Genomic DNA, 17,936 nt, shown 5'->3' with positions numbered 1-17,936 from the left:
GCTGGTACGCTCGCTTCCGATTGGCCGCCTACGGGGCTCCACGTTAGGTCACCTTTCTCCGCCCCAGAGGACCGCACTTCCGGTCGGTGTCCTGGCCGGAGGCTGGTGGTCACTGTCACTCTTTACTAGCAGGGCAGCTCCCGGGTGTGGCTTCCTCTGGTCAGGCTCTACGATGACCCTGAACCACCTCTTTGTCTGCGCGAGAGGGCAGCTGGATCAAGTTAAACGGAATCAGAGTGCGTGGACTGTAAATAAACAAGCAGAACAGACTCTGTTCATTCATTATTTCCCGGAGTGGATTCTAAACTGAGATGAGATGTGAGACAGAAAATGGCAGGTTTAGAGAACGGAGATTGAAGGAAACGGTCGGGTTTTGTTTTTATTACAGTTGTCGGTAGGAGGCGGGGCGAGGAGTGTGAAATTTTGTAAAATGTATTATGTAACATGGAGCAAAAATAGGATTGCGTAATAAACGTTTTGGTTCAGCTTTTCATAATGTGACCGGAAAAATCCGGAATAGGTAAATCTATGAAGACAGAAATCAAACTGGTAGTTGCCAGGGAACAGGGTTGGGAGGAGGCAAACGAGGAGTGATTGGTTAAGGGGTAAAGGGTTTTCTTTTGGGTGATGAAGCGGTTTTGGAACTTGTTATCGTTGATAGTTGGACAGTATTGTGAATCTGTTCAATGCCACTGAATTCTACACTTTGAAATGGTTACACTTTACCTCAGAGAAAGAATGTGTGAACGAACCGTATAAGTGTTTTAGGGGTAAAGCAGATAGAAACCACAGCGAACAGTGGTGAGGACGAGGTCGGGAAGCTTAAGGGAGCAGGGTAAAATGCCAGGATGTTAGATGGGTGATCCATGTGGACCTTGAAATTACCCAGCAAGACGGCAGGGCTTGGGGTGGAATGGAAGAGTGTGAGTAGGTGCTGGTCTTCAGAAAATGTGCAGATTGTAACCCAGAAAGGTCGGTAGATGCTCTGCTTCGGAATCTTAGGGACAGGCAGAGATGTCAGAGGACAGCCTTATAGCAGGAGTCACGTTTTGGTAGATGTGCTGGACAAAGCAAGGCGTGCCAGCTGGCTCCCCTGCCTCGCACACCAGACAGAAATGGATAGTCTCAGAGGACACTCAGGCTTTACTTCAGACAGGGAAGAGAGAGGGCAGGCTGTGGGGACAAGGGAAGTTTCTTTATCCTGAGTTGGAATTCCAGGTTAGAACAGAGTTTGTGAGTTAACAATCTTAATGGTTGGGTCTCAACAGTTAAGGTATATACTTGATGCCATCAACTATGTGCTCCTTAAAAGGGAAGATAGAAATTTACAATATTTACAACTTACATTTACAAATATTATTAATAGGACAAATGTGGTTTACCAACAACAGCATGTTGTTGCATGTTACTTGTTTTTTTGTTTGTTTGTTTGTTTAGTCCTATATGATGCTGGGAGGGATTGGGGGCAGGAGGAAAAGGGGATGACAGAGGATGAGATGGCTGGATGGCATCACTGACTCGATGGACATGAGTCTGAGTGAACTCCGGGAGTTGCTGATGGACAGGGAGGCCTGGCGTTCTGCGATTCATGGGGTCGCAAAGAGTTGGACACGACTGAGCGACTGATCTGATCTGATCTGATTTTAAATAGTGAGTTCTTGAATGGGGTAAAGGGCATTTTGCTGTGAAATGAAATAAGTACAATGTTTAAAAGATTTAGTTTCAGTTTTTACTCCTATCATCTCTGCTGATAAACTCACTGGTGCTCAGCTGAGATGAGCTAGTCTAGAATTTGTACTCCCTAAGCACATGGAGAAGGCAATGGCACCCCACTCCAGCACTCTTGCCTGGAAAATCCCATGGACAGAAGAGCCTGGTAGGCTGCAGTCCATGGGGTCGCTAAGAGTCCGACAGACTGACTTCAACTTTCACTTTTCCCCTCCATGCATTGGAGAAGGAAATGGCAACCCACTCCAGCGTTCTTGCCTGGAGAATCCCAGGGACAGGGGAGCCTGGTGGGCTGCTGTCTATGGGGTTGCCCAGAGTCGAATACGACTGAAGCAACTTAGCAGCAACAGCAGCAAGCACATGGAATCAGCAGATTCTTCAGTCTCTAAAGGGAACAGAATTAAAATTCTTTACTCTTTATTATTGAAATTAGTTGTCAATTTTGAAAGTAATCGTTTCAACCAATCAACAAATATTCAATAACTACTTACAACATTGCTAAAGTCCTGTGGGAGAAGAAGAAAACTATGAGATATAGTTGGAGAGATAACATATTCACATAACAATGTTGAATGACAATACAACACTTCTATCTCAAAAGAGTGCATGATTAATTGCCACATGACAGCTATAGACAGTGAATGTTTCAGGATTCTTTGCTGGTTGGAGAAATCTGGAAAGGCTGCATGGAGGAGGTGCTACCAAATTAGACAACCAATTTGGAGAGAAGCTATAAAGCTAGTTTAGCTGGAATGAACAGCATACAACTAGGTATAAGGGTAGGAAAGTCTATTACATATTTAGTGATGACAGAATTTTCCTAAGTTTTCTAGACTGGGGTGTTATAGGTTGGTTAGGTTTAATTGGGACACAGTGATTTTTGAACCCTATGTAACCCATTGCCATTTTCCTTCTTTCTTTCTTTTTTTGACTGCACTGTGTGACTTATGGGATCTTAGTTCCCCCAACAGGGACTGAACCTGGGCCATTGGCATTGAAAGCCTGGAGTCCAAACCACTGGACTGCTAGGGAATTGCTGGTTGCCATTTTCTAACAACAAATATTTTGTTTTGTCCCCTTTACTGCACAATTATTTTTTAAATTGATATAAAGAGTTGGACATGAATGAACTGAACTGAATGTTCTGACTATAAAAGATAAAGGGAGAATAATTTTTAATAAAATATATATTCTTGATTGCATTCAGATAAGGTATCCCAAGCAGTAGAAAGAAAATAGAATGGTAGTTCCCATTCCCAGGGGCCCAGGGGGATCAGGGAAGGGTGGGGGGAAGTTGTTCTCTGGGTGTAGAGTTTCAGTTTAGCAGGATGCAAAAGTTCTAGAAATCTGTTGCACAACAATGTGCATGTAATTAACACTGCTATACACTTAAAAATGGTTAAAATGGTTAGATAGCAAATTATATGTTGATATTTTTAATACAATAAAAATGTGAATTTTAATATGTAAATATATCTAAGTGGATTTCTTTCATTTAGTTTGCTCAGGATTCAGTGGGGTAGCTCTGAACATTTTTCTTTCAGTGTAATAGACTGTTGTGAATTGTTCTGTCAGCTGCTTTTCTCCCTTCTTATACCATTTTCTACCTTTTTACAAGGACTACCCGCTCTTGCTCTACAGGTGGTCACAGCCCTAGAGAACCTTATTCCTCCCCCCACATCCTGGAGAGCTGGCCCCGCCCACCGCGAGCCTGAGCGTTCTTGAGGAGGCGCTGCCCCTTTAAGAGGCGGGCACCGGAGGCGGTCGCTGCGCAGATTGGCGGAGCTCGCAGCCACGTGGCGGTCCTGGCAGCAAGGGCTGTGGCCCGGCCTTGGTGGCGGCAGTGGGGCTTCTGGGGGGTCCCTGGGAAGGGGCGCAAATTAACAGATGTGCATGAAGAAGTGTCTGGTCGGCCTCACGTTTTGTACCTGCTACCTGGCTTCTTACCTCACGAACAAGGTGAGGAGGGGCGGGTGCGGGGTGGTGATGATTGCCCGTGGGGGATCTGAGTCCCCACATCGTGTGTGCACCAAATACTGCCTCCCGATTTTTATCTGATTTGTTCCTGATGGTGATGGAGAAGAAGACAACTCTGCACGATGCTCTTTTAGAAGTAAGATTTGTTGGACGGTACTGTCCTCGTTTCTCGTGCTGTAATACGTCCTTTACATCTACTGGACACTGGATTTTTGACTGGTGAATTCCCAGGGACCTCATTTTTGGACATGTGGACTACTTTTTCGGGAAGGGGAAAGCTGTTGGCCCCTGTTCCCCTCTAGGAGGAAGAGTAGGAGAAGAAATCACGCACATTTTGCTCTCTCTTCTAAACATACCCCTGCCCCAGAACCACCAAGCTTCCAGAAGCCTTTAAATAGAAGATATCAGTCCATCTCCATCTCTGCCTCACGCCACTGATTGTCAAACCTATTTTTCTTGTGGCTCCATCCCAGGCATTTCGAATATTTAAGAGTTTTTCATGAAATTATTAAAAAATAAAACGTAAACTTAATTTTGTTTAATGTCATAAAACCCTATTGATGAAAAGTCAGAAAAGCAGTGGTACTATGTTTTTGTTTTGTTAGGAGGGAGCCTTGGGTTTGGTACCATGTAGAGAAATGTTAGATCCCTGTGAGCTAGTGTGGGACATCACCCCTTGTCCTGGACTCCGGGGTAACCGCCAAGCCAAAGTGATGATAGGGCGCTCAGGACCACCTTTCCCCACTGTAGGATCTCTACTATTCTCTTTCCACTCCCCCTTGGGGGGGAAAAAAAAAGCAAACCCAAAACCGTCTTTCTCTGGAAAAGAACTACTAGTAAATAGCAATGAATGAGCATTTATTGTCTTCATGAAGGTTGTTCAGGATGATGCAAGACATGGTCCAGATGCAAACATAATCTTTCCCTTGTCTCAGTGTTACAAATAAAATATCAGAGGAAAGTGGAAAGGAACATATTGCCTTAACATGAGTAAATAGGCTTCAAAGAAGAATGAAGGTCCATCTCTAGGATATATACACCAGGCAAATAATTGACTATACCTGTGATATTTAGGAATTCATACAAAGGGAATTACAGGTTGATTAATCCATGGGGGAAAAAAATAGAAATGTAAACTTGCATAACACCAGTCTACTGCGCTTTTCAGATCATGTGACAAATCAGTGGAGTACTTGGTTAAAGCCATTTAATGGTCTTTAGGCTTTTAAAAAATTCTTAAAGTGTTCCATCATAGAAAAAATAGAAAGATACCCAGAAAGACAAAATACAGTTCTCTTGTTCGTAATGTGCTATAAATTTGGTTAAAAGACATAATAGAAATACAAGTTGATCTTAGTTGAATTGGCTTAAAAAAAAAAAAAAAACCTTAAAAAACACACCTAATGTGTTAGATACCTGAGCAGAATTAGTTAGAAAAAAAATCCCAAGAATGCAAAACCAAACAAAAGTGGAAGAAAACAAAGGAAAGAACGAATAGGATAGCAAACACAGAAGGCAGTGAATTTTTAGGTAAACTGTGCAATAGATAAAGTGGATATGCTGAAAAAACCGACTGTGTCCAGGGGTTTGTCGTTTTCTCTGGAGTTGCCACAGTTACAGCATGGCACTTCCAAGGTCTGGGAGTGCTGAGAGGGATCAGCTGTCCACAGTATCTGGCCCAGCTGTTGTGTGTTCTACTTTGTTCCATCCGCAGCTGAGAGGTGGTCAGGCTTCTGGTGACCCTGGGGAAAGCAGCTCCCCTCACCCCCTTATTAAAAATTTTACTGGAGTATAGTTGTTTTACAATGTTGTAATAGGTTCAATTGTACAGTGAAGTCATTGAGTTATACATATGCTCATTCTTGTTCAGCTTCTTTTTTTCATATAGGTTATCATAGAATACTGAGTAGAGTTCCCTGTGGTCTATAGTAGGTCCTTGCTGGTTGTCTATTTCGTATATATGTATATGTTAATCCCAAGCCTTGATTTATCCCTCTTCCACAGGTTTCTCTTTTCAGTATCTGTAAGTCTGTCTCTGTTTTATAAGTTCATTTGTCATTAAAAAAAATACATTCCACATATGAGTTATAGCATATGATACTCGTGTCTCTTTCTGACTTCACTCAGCCCCTCTCTTTAGTATAAACTGGAAGGTCATTGTTTTTCCCCACTGTGTGATTTCTTTGGGGAGGAATAAAAAAGGCCTTTTTGAAACTTGAGTGTATTTATGTTTCTTTAGTAGGGATTTCCTTGATTATATGGTCTATCAATTCTCTATCATTTGAAAATGTCCATTAATTTGATATTTGTTTTTCAGTATGTCCTGTCTGTCTTGAAATTTACCTACCCTACATTATTCCAAGGGTGAGTATCTTTTATATACATTTGTAGGAAATGTCCAACTAGCATTATTAAAATATTTTTAATGATTGCATAGATTTTTCATTAGATAGACATACTGTAATTTATTTAGTCCTTCTGTTAATGGCATTTAAATTGTGCCCCCTTTGGGGGGTATAAACACAACAATATTACTAGGGTTTTAGTATTTTCTTATTAATTTAATGAATTCTTCCTATTTTAAGGATGTCAACAACTTTTTTGTCATATTTATTGAAATTTGTTTTTTTTTTAATTTATTCTTTGCCATTTCATTTTGTTTAAAATTATTTTGATTATTTGGACTTTTTAAGTGACATTATAGACAATTCATTGTTTGAACATAGGAATGAAGCAGCAGAGAGAAACACAGATGAATCCAGAATGTGGTCTTGTAAACTGAGGGACGCTATTATTAGAAAGAAGACAGAAAATGGTGTAGACTCAGGTCAATAGAGTAGATACTGTAGCAACAGCATAGAGTGCTTTGGTGTTCACATTTCCCTCTTTTAGCTTAACCACCTGCCCCCCAGCTTTTTAAAAAAATTTACTTCCCTCTTTTACCTTAACCACCCGCACCCCCAGCTTTTTAAAAAAATATTTTATTTTTATATTGATTGTTTCTTTTGTGATGGCTACCATTGCTTTTAGGGGCTTCCCAGGTGGCACTAGTGGTAAAGAACCTGCCTGCCAGTGCAGGAGACATAGAGATGCAGGTTTGATCCCTGGGTCAGAAAGATTCTCCTGGAGGAGAGCATAGCAACCCACTCCAGTATTCTTGCCTGGGAAATCCCATGGACAGAGGAGCCTGGTGGGCTACAGTCCATGGGGTCATGACTGAAGTGATTTAGCATGCACCATATACTTATTCTTCTCATCACTATATCATATAGATAGTCACCTATATGTCACTAAAACTTTTTCCAATTCTTAGTTATTATCTGTTTATTTTAGTGTATGGTTCCAATGTGAAGAAATCATTCTCCTCATGGTTTTTATTTATGCTAGCCCCACTTATTATATTTTGTTATATAATCCTTTATTTTGCTTTTAGGTTGTTAATTTCATATGTAAGGTCATTTTCCTAGGGTCTATTTTTGAGCACTTATTTGTCAACTTTTATGGAAAGGGGCTAGTGCTAAATTGTTTTCTTTATTATAGCATTTAAATATGTGGTAGAGCACACCATCCCTCATTCTCCTCTTCTGTTTTTTTTAAAGTATCACAAATGGATACAGAGAAGCAGGGATAGACATCTTAATATCAATCAAGGTTGAATTCAGGACTAAAAGCATTAAGTAAACAAAGAAATATGTGTTACAGTGCTAAGCAATGCAGTTCAAAATGAAAAGACGCATTGTAACACTAGAGCATGGAGTTCAAAGTGCAAATGAAATAGGATGAATATTTGTCAACCAAACAACAGAGCATCATCTTTTGTCAAATAAAAATGGCAAGACTATCAGGGATAAATAGAAACATTCTACTAATAGGAGACAAACTTACTACTATTTTTTCCCATGACAGATCAATTGGACAAACAAAAAACTAGAAAAAAATATCTCATCAATAGTGCAATTAATAAATATCAGACTCAGTATCTTGAAAATAGAGATTATGCCCCCTTTTAAAATGCCCATAGAATATTCACCATGAATAAAACATCAATTATTTCCTAAAGAGTCGCAATTATACAATCCCAGTGCAGTAAAACTAGATCTCTACCTCAAAAACATGGAGAAGGAAATGGCAACCCACTCCAGTGTTCTTGCCTGGAGAATCCCAGGGACGGGGGAGCCTGGTGGGCTGCCGTCTATGGGGTCGCACAGAGTCGGACACGACTGAAGCGACTTAGCGACCTTAAAAACAAAAGTCCTACCTACAAAGGGCTTTTGAACACATAAAAAGATATTCTTCATTCATGAGAAAATATAATTTTATACTGTGTTGAGATATATTTTTACTAACAAGATTTGAAAAATAAAATTTTAAGATTTGATAATATAGTGTTGACGAGGATGTAGAAAGCAGGTAGGTGCTCTAGGGATTTTCCTGGTGGTCCAGTGGTTAAGACTTCACCTTCCTATGCAGGAGGTGTGGGTTTGATCCCTGGTTGAGGAGATAAGATTCCACATGCCTCTTGGCCAAAAAGCCAAAAGAAAAAACAGGATCAATATTGTAACAGATTTAATAAAGACTTTAATAATGGTCCACAACAAAACAAACAATTAAAAAAAGCAGGTACTCTCATGCTCTCATACATTGATTATAGGTAGAAAACTGTTGATGTTAATAATTGGCACACTGTCAGTGATTGGCATTTTGGTAGAATATAGCAATATGGCAATGGTTTGAATCCTTCAATCCAGCAATTCTACTTCTGGGAATCTACCCGACAGATTTACTTGCATTTATTTATTTATTTATTTTATTTTATTATTTTTTTTTTACTTGCATTTATTTAAACAAAATATTTGCAGAGATATACATGTGAAACATTGCAGCTGTTGGTGACAAGCATTTTTAATCAGCCTAATTTTCATCTATATAGAATCAATTAAATAAATTATATTGTATTCCTTGTGGAATACCATTCAAACGTTTAAAAAAAGCAAGGAAACTCTTGTGTATTGAAAAGGAGAGATCTTCAAGATTTTGTTCCCCATTTAACGGGGAACAAGAGAAAGTCCAAAACAGTGTAATACACTACCACCTTCTAGAAATGTGTGTATGTTTTCCTCATTTTAAAAGATTGGGAATTCCCTGATGGTCCAGTGGTTAGGATTCAGTGCTTTCACTGCTGTGGCCCCGTGTTCAGTCCCTGGTCTGAAAACTAAGATATTAAAGCTGCCTGGTGTGGCCAAAAAAAAAAAAAATCAGAGGACTTCCGGTAGTCCAGTGGTTAAGACTGTGTCTTCCAATGCAGGGGGTGCGGGTTTGATCCCTGGTCATGGAGCTAAGACCCCACATGCTTCCCGGCCAAAACATAAAACAGAGGCAATATTGTAACAAATTCAATAAAGACTTTAAAAATAGTCCACATCAAAAAAAAAATCTTAAAAAGGTGAAGACCCTAATAAGAGTGGTTACCATAGGGAAAAATGGGCATGGTGCAGAGAGCAGACAGGGAAGGGGAGAAGATTTATCATCACTTTTTTATGTTTTTTAATTTTTTGTTCCTTATCATATTATCACCAATATGTTGTTTCGGGTGAACTTTACAATCACTGTCAAGTTTCTCCCTAGTAGTTCATAGCAAAACCTTAAAAGATATCATCCATGATTGTGTATGTTTTGGTCAATAAAGCTGGGATATTGTTTTCTCCTTTTCCGACCCTGATTGCTCTTTCACTTCTGTCCAGGTCGAGGGACTTAGGGAATTTAGGTGGGAAAGGATGTTGTTGTCACCTGAATTGCTTTTTACCCTCCTTCTCTGTGGGCTTCCCCCATGGCTCAGTGGTAAAGAATCCACCTGCCAAGTAGGTGACATGGGTACGAAGGTTTGATCCCTGGGTCAAGAAGATCCCCTAGAGAGGGAAAGGGCAACCCCGTCCAGTATTCTTGCCTGGGAAATCCCATGGACAGAGGAGCCTGGCTGGCTACAGTCCATGGGGTGGCATAATAGTTAGACATGACTGAGCAGTTCAACAACAAGAAGCTTTGCTGGAGCGACTCTCTCTCACCTGTGAGCCATTGTCCATTCTGGGCCTCCTACTTTGGACAGGCATCTGCTCAGATTTGTTGGGTTGGCCAAAAAGTCCCTTTGGGTTTTCGTACTGTTGCATGGGAAACCTGAATGAAGTTTTTGGCCAACCCAATACTTTCTCTAGGAAAATTTACCCAGCTCCCTAGACTAGATCAGTTGCTCCCTGCTAGCGTGTTTTGTGCTACCTGGTACTGTTCCTCTTAGGACTTTATCACACCTTATTGTATTTACTGGTTCATTTGCTTACTTCCCACTGCACTAGGGTTTCTCAGCCTCAGCACTATTGATGTTTTGACCTGGTTAACTCTTCTGAGAGGCTGTCCAACATGTTACAAGGTGTTTGGCAGCATCCTGGCTTCTACTTATCAGATACCAGTAGCAATGCTTCCCCCACCCCCAGCTGTGACAACCAAAAATGTCTCCAGATACTGCCAAGTGTCCCCTGGGGGGGAGATCCACACGATCGAGATCCACTGCTCTAGACCAAGCTGTTGGAGGACACAACCCCATGTATTTCCATGCTGCCTGGTGGAGTCATGGAAGGCTCCACAAGGGAGACATAAAACCTGGATCTTTTAGGATGGGCAGGTATCCTCCAGCACTGAGGAGATGGGAAGACGTTATGGGTCAAGAGGACCACATGTGCAGACTCTAAGAAGTGTGAAACAACCTGGCACATTGCCAAGGCTGTGGCCAGTTCATTGTAGCTAGAATGTGGCTGCCACTGGCAGATGAACAGGAGCTGACCCTGGGGAGGAGCGGCTGCAGGTCCTGGGAGGCTTGTGTGTCCCATGCAAGTGACTTTGTCCTTTAGACCAGGGGTTCTCCACTGTCATGTCCCAACGCGTGGATGTGTTGTAATCACCTCTGGAGGTGAGATGTCTCAAGTCATAACTAAAAATAAGGTTTTGAAATTTATGAATGACTCACCAAAAATAGAGTAAAAGCAGTTACTGCAGAACGGGATAAAGTTGTGCCTATAGTACCTGTCACACATTTGGCACTCAGTCATGTCTGACTCTGCGATCCCACGGACTGTAGCCAGCCAGCCTCCTCTGTCCATGGAATTCTCCAGGCAAGAATACTGGAGTGGATTGCTATTCCCTTCTCCAGGGTATCTTCCCGACCTAGGGATTGAACCTGGGTCTCCAGCATTGCAGGCAGCTTCCTTACTGTCTGAGCCACCAGGGAAGACCCTATAATACCCATCATTCATTTAGCATTTTGCTGTACTTTCTGTACTGGGAGGCGAGGGGTGCTTATTTTGTCACCTGTGTCCCCCGCCTGAACTTTGCACTTGAGGAAATGTGTCTCCTGAGAACTTCATGTCCCCTGGCATGTTGGCGTAGCAAGGGGGCTGAGAGCTGCTGCCTGTGACATCAGGAGGAATCAACTGTTCTTAAAACAAGTGAGGAGCACAATTAGGTTTGCATTTTAGAACAAACCCTTTGGCTGCATCATGGAAAATGGACAGTGCAGGGCAAGCCTGGAGAGAAAGCGGATCCGCTAAGGAACTGATGCTGTGGTCTAGATGTGGGATGATGGGAGGTTGAATTAGGTAGAGGGATGGAAGGGAAGGCTTCAGGTTTCAGAGCTGTTATGGGGATAAAGTCAATAGGATTTTGTAAGTAGATGAGGGAGGTGATGGCAGAGGAGGGCTAGGATGACATCTAGATTTCCAATTTGGATGATTAGGAATAGTAGGAGGATGGCCAGGATGGGGAAGGGAAAATTCCAGATTAAGTTTTATCATCAGGAGCTTGGGGTTGGTGTCAAGATGGCTGCATCCTGTGAGAAGGGGGGTTTGGGACTCACCAGTGCAAGGTCATGGAGACGTGCTGGCTGGGGGTCAGACTGTTCAGGAAAAGTCTAGAATAAGAAGAGGAGATGGTCAGTGTCAGCAGGGAATGGTACAGCTGGACTCAGGGGAATAGCAGAGGTCGAGAAGGACAGGTCTAGAGCTGGGGTGATGATTCAGAGAAAGTGGTAGAAAAGAGTTGTAAGAAGGCTCACAGTTGTCAGTCAGCACATCTGTGGGGGTGAACCATGAGACCGTGGCACTCTTAAATTCACCTTGGCCCTTTTCCTTTTCAGGTGGCAGACATTGGTTGGTGGACTTTTGCTTCATGTGTCATGGAAACTGGGCTGGGTGGAGATCAACAGCCGTTCAAGGTAGAATTGCCTCTTCTGTGCTTCATTCATGATTCATACCCTGCTTCCTTGTATGTTATTTGTATTGCATGGTGTTACATTGGGAAATACTCATGTTTATTTGAGTTGTATGATCTCTTAATTCCCTTCTAATCTTGAGATTCAATGGCTCTATAATCAAGTAGAACTCAAGTAGAGTTTTCCTGGTTAATGCCACTAATGTAATGTTAAAATAAATTGAGATATAAAAATTATAATGCCATATTAATTTAACTTTGCTTTAGATTATAGGATTACTATGAGTAAGTTATTAAATCAACTTTAAATTTGGGGGATACATTTTTTATTTTGAAACTATTTCCTGCTTACAAAACAGTTAAAAGTGGTATAAAAAGGTCCCATACTCTTTATTCAGATTTCCCAATTATTATTTTACCTTGCTTCTATTATCATTTTCTCTTGATATATACATATATATATATACAGTCATTTTTTTCTGAATTATTTGAAAGTAAATAGCAGATTTTCTTTAATTCTAAATTGCTGAGTGTGTATTTCTTAAGAGTAAGGATTTTCTCTTACATGACTTCAGTAGTTATCAAAATGAGGAAATTAACACTGATACAATAGTATTATCTCATCTGTAGACCAATATTTATTTTGCCAGTTTCCATAATAATATTCTTTATAACCCTCTCCACAAAAATTCTGATCCAAGGTCCAATTCAGTCACACATTGTTGTTATGATTCTATTAAGACCGCTTTTCAAATAGATTTAAAAGAAATGTCAAAGACCATGACATTTTTCAGCCAAAATGATCATCTGAATTGGCTATGTGAATCATACATAAATCCTCACATAGGTAAATCCTCATGATTCTTTGAGAACATCATGCCTCACCTGAAATGATGTAGAAAATGAAAAGAAAATTAAGTTAAGATTTACATAAATTAGGTAAATATCCCAGTTGAATGATCAGGCCAAGTCATTTGCCTTGTGGTCCGAGTTATCTGCCCAACTTCTCCATGAAGATAAACTGCTTCCTTGCTAAGTCACCCCTTGGCTTAGCATACTGGAGAAGCTTTGGGAATGAGACCAGTATAAATATTAATAATTTTGGCTCCTCCTGAAAACATATAACTGGAGAGCAAAATACTGGTCTGAAGAGGTTTGACAAGGGTGAGGCCCTGGGAACTTGGGTGTGGATTAATTTCCCTGACCCAATTACATCATAGTTCATATTCTGAAAGAATATCCCACATGAAATGCTTAACTAATCTGAAGGAATAGTTCATTAAGTCATACTCTTGCATTTCCATGGTAGAGTGTTCTCTACTTGATAAAATACAGACTTCTGGGATTTCATAGGTGATATTGAGCACGTCTTATACTCCGTTATTATGGTGGATAGTTCAGTGAGAACTGGGTCTCCATTTAAACAAATGTGGGTCCTGAATTCACAAAGCATGTGATAGTTCTATGATTTAGTTAAATAACAAAGCATTTGGACTCTGAATAGTTGAATGTATTCCTCCACAGAAGCAAGAGAATTGGCTGTCAGATTTTAGACTAGGGTCTACCAGGGCTGATCAACATGGATCTTCCACTCTTACAGCATTCCTGACTATGATTAACTTGTAGTTTCTGATGAGAATTATTTACTTGTTCATAATGGTCATTTAAACATTACCTAGGGATTCCCAGGTGATACCAGTAGTAAAGAATCAGCCTGCCAGTGCAGGAGACTCAAGAGACATGGGTTCAATCCCTGGATTGGGAAGATCCCTTAGAGAAGGAAATGGCAACCCACTCCAGTACTCTTGCCTGGAGAATCCCATGGACAGAGGAACCTGGCCGGCTACAGTCCATGGGTTGCAGAGTCGGATGTGACTGAGCACAGGACTGGAAACATTACCTTACTCATATTTGCTTAAAAGCAATGCCATTGTTCATACTTAAACATTTTTTGGCATGTGAAAGATACATAACATAACATTTACTGTTTTAAAATAGTTTTAAAGTATACAGTTCAGTGGCGTTAAGTACATTCACAATATTGTACAACCATTACCACCATCCATTTCCAGAACTTTTTATCATTCCAAACAGAAACTCTGTATCCATTACGTGATAGCTCTGGCATTAAAAAAAAAAATCTTAAAAAATATAGCTACAGGACTTCCCTCGTGATCTGGTAATTAAGACTCCATGGTTCCACTGTTGGGGGCATGGCTTCAATCCTTGGTAAGGAAACCAAGATCCCACATACCTCGAAGACTGGCAAAATAAAAAAAAAACAGATGATAGATCCCCTCTGTCTCTACCCACCCCAGCCCCTGGTAAAGCTCTGTTGTTTTCTGTCTCTATGAATTTACCTACTCTGGGTACCTCCTTTAAATAGAGTTATATGGTACTTGTCCTTTTGTGACTGGTTTATTTCACTTGGCATAATACCTACAAGCTTCATCCATGTTGAAGATTGTGTCAACATTTCCTTCCTTGTTAAGGCTTTTCGTTGTGTATATAGACCACATTTTGTTTTTATACCACATTGTGTACCGCATTTAGTGTATCCATTTATCTGTTGATGGATTTCTTCATATTTTGCCTTTTTTTGGAGGGGGGAAAGGGAAAATGACTAGTAGAAGTTAGTGAAATCAAAGATACTCAAGATGCTTTCCTTGAAAGAAGTGGTTCTCAACAGAGAAGTTTGAGACCCATGAGACACTGCTGTCCCTTGAACACACATGCTGCTAGATGTTACCCATCTCAGAAGAGTTGTCATCATATTTCTTTTTAGTCCCCTTGCTAAAGCTCCCAGAGACTTTTTTCAGTTTTATCCCCTGGACTTCTTTGGTGGTTTCACGGCCACACACGATATCAGCCCAGTTAAGCTTCTTGGCAAAGATTCTAGTGTCTTAGTTTGTAGTGGGTCTTGTGGTTGATAACGGGTGTCACAGCTCAGCATTTCCAGTCACCCCGGGCCCTGGGCAGAGGGGTGTTAACCAGGTAGCAAGCGGCAGGGACCCAGGCCCAGGGCTCCTTCATGGGCTGGGCGGAACTGGGTTTGTGTTTGCCGTGGCTGCTGTTTCCTAGCAGGCTTGGCTTTCTGATGATGTCAGTAGAGAACCAAAGTCCAGCTTTGCTGTGTGACTGGACTTGTTCGCTGTGTGACTGTGGACTTGTGCAGAGATAATGGAGGATGGGCTCTATTCAGAAAGGAAACAACCCCAGGAAGACAGTTTGGAGTTCCCAGTGACATCATGGACATCCCCATCACCCATGGAGTGAAAGCGAAAGTCACTCAGTCGTGTCCAACTCTTTGTGACCCTGTGGACTATACAGTCTGTGGAATTCTCCAAGTCAGAATACTGGAGTGGGTAGCCTTTCTCTTCTCCAGGGATCTTCCCAACCCAGGGATCAAACCCAGGTCTCCCACATTGTAGGCAGATTCTTTACCAGCTGAACCACAAGGGAAACCCCTCACCCGTGGAGAGCGGGCCCCAAATTGGTCCTTCTTTTTTTTTAATTGAAAGATAATTGCTTTGCAATGTTGTGTTGGTTTCTGCTATACAACAATGTGAATCAGCCTTAAGTATACATATTATCCTCTCCCTCTTGAGCCTCCCTCCCATATCTCCCTCCTACCCCTCTAGGTCATCATAGAGCACTGGGCTGAACTCCCTGTGTTATGTAGCAACTTCCTACTATCTATCTATTTTACGCATGGTAAGCATATTGAAAAGCAGAGACATTACTTTGCCAACAAAGGTCAGTCTAGTCAAGGCTATGGTTTTCCCAGGGGTCATGTATGGATGTGAGAGTTGGACTGTGAAGAAAGCTGAGTGCCGAAGAATTGATGCTTTTGAACTGTGGTGTTGGAGAAGACTCTTGAGAGTCCCTTGGACTGCAAGGAGATCCAACTAGTCCATTCTGAAGGAGATCAGCCCTGGGATTTCTTTGGAAGGAATGATGCTGAAGCTGAAACTCCAGTACTTTGGCCACCTCATGTGAGGAGTTGACTCATTGGAAAAGACTCTGATGCTGAGAGGGATTGGGGGCAGGAGGAGAAGGGGATGACAGAGGATGAGATGGCTTGATGGCATCACTGACTCGATGGACATGAGTCTGAGTGAACTCCGGGAGTTGGTGATGGACAGGGAGGCCTGGCGTGCTGCAATTCATGGGGTTGCAAAGAGTCGGACACGACTGAGCAACTGAACTGAACTGAACTGAAGTATATATATTTACCATGTGTATGGTCTTCCCAGGTGGCACTAGTGGTAAAGAACCTGCCTGCCAATGCAGAAGACATAAAAGACATGGGTTCGATCCCTGGGTCAGGAAGATCCCCAGGAGTAGGACATGGCAACCCACTCAAGTATTCTTGCCTGGAGAATCCCATGGACAGAGGAGCCTGGTGGACTATAGTCTAGTCTATAGGGTCACAAAGAGTAGGACACGACTAAAGCGACTTAGCATGCACGCACCATGTGTATATATTTCAGTGCTACTCTCTCAATTCATCCCACCCTCTGCAAATTGGTCTTTAATAGCCTATGCCGTTGAGAGTTCATTTAAACTGTCGTTGTAGCCGGGAGTACAGGAGAATCCTAGATTCCCTCTCAAATAAGTCACAGAACCTAGTACCACGCTTCTTCCATTGCAGAGAGGCCATGACTGCTGTGTGGGTCAGCCTCTGGCCATGTCATGTACCGACTCCACTACCTGACCCGATGAAATTGTTCTTCTCCCAGATGTTTGCCCAGCACTCAGTTGTTAGCACCGGGTGCCTGATGATACCCTGGGAGGCTCTATCTTGGGAAAGATAGCACTGGTTTTCAGTCACAAGCTTGTCATTCTACAGTGGCTCCTGCTGTTGTCAAACCTTTGCAGAACATTGCAGTGATTTTTCTAGCAGATGTTGGAAGGCCTGAGCGGGAGCTTTCTGTATTTACAAAATGTGATCCTGAATGAACATTGTGACCTGTTTCAGCTGACAACATTGTAGCACAGCGAGACCATGTCCTTCTGTTAGATTCTAGAACCGCTGCTGAGGACAGACTCAGTTGTAAATTCACTGGAGACGGTATTTTATTTAAAAATTATTTCTTTATTTTGGCTGTACCTTGGGGCATCCAGAATCTTAGTTCCCTGACCAGGGATTGAACCCATGCCCCCTGTGATGGACGTGCACTTTCTTAACCACTGGACCATCAGGGAAGTCTCTCACTGGAGACTTTAGATGGCATCTCCCGGCTCCTGTGTTACCAGGCTGTATATTTAAATAAAAATATTTTGAGAGTAACCTTTAGCCTACTTGTCACTTTTTGTCCACTATGAGAAAAAAGTTTGACTCTCAAGGTTTTCAGTTAAGAGAAATTCTACGTTAGAAAAACAACAACCTGTGTCCTAATATCTTTGTGACCAGAGATTTCTAATAGATGAAGAAGCCCCCACCCCTTAATTTTCCACTGAGAGTCTTTGCTGGAGAACCTTAACAAATATCTTTGATAAAACCTGCAAATTAACTTAGCCCTGTCCATAAAGATATGAACAATGAGATAGCCAGCTAGGGTTGAGATTGTACTTCTTTTTAATTATTGATTATTTATTGGTTTTTCAGTGAGCTAGCCCATCTTTGTCAAAGCTACTGGTGGTCCAAATTTCCCAAATAGTGTTGAATGACTCGTAGTTTTCTAAAAAGTCATCTTTGCTCACGGAGGAAAGTTAGCACTCAGATTCATGTGTTTTTGATAGTCTTCCCTGTTGTTTTTGCTCCAGAGGAATACTTTACACATATGCATATGTTGGAATTACTTTAGGGGAATAATAAAGCCAGCTTTCAAAACTTCCACAGGAAATATGCTGCTGCTGCTGCTAAGTCGTGTCAGTCATGTCCACTCTGTGCGACCCCATAGACGGCAGCCCAACAGGCTCCTCTGTCCCTGGGATTCTCCAGGCAAGAATACTGGAGTGGGTTGCCATTTCCT

General features: G+C 41.7%; 1 protein-coding gene across 2 annotated transcripts in view; it reads left to right on the top strand.

Annotated features, from left to right (window-relative positions):
* Window positions 1–3,513: 3,513 nt before the first annotated feature.
* Window positions 3,514–17,936, top strand: part of TMEM241 (transmembrane protein 241) — a 120,475-nt gene continuing 106,052 nt past the window's right edge. For both annotated transcript variants that reach the window (XM_010828919.1, XM_010828920.1), the window contains exons 1-3: window positions 3,514–3,687; window positions 6,023–6,069; window positions 11,885–11,962. In XM_010828919.1, coding sequence (XP_010827221.1) covers window positions 3,616–3,687; window positions 6,023–6,069; window positions 11,885–11,962 — 197 coding nt within the window. In that variant the 5' untranslated portion in view covers window positions 3,514–3,615. The remainder of the gene's footprint in view (window positions 3,688–6,022; window positions 6,070–11,884; window positions 11,963–17,936) is intronic.

Source organism: Bison bison, unplaced genomic scaffold, assembly GCF_000754665.1.
Source record: "Bison bison bison isolate TAMUID 2011002044 unplaced genomic scaffold, Bison_UMD1.0 scf7180017864498, whole genome shotgun sequence".
Classification (NCBI taxonomy): domain Eukaryota; kingdom Metazoa; phylum Chordata; class Mammalia; order Artiodactyla; family Bovidae; genus Bison; species Bison bison.
This window is presented reverse-complemented; position numbering and strand designations above follow the sequence as displayed.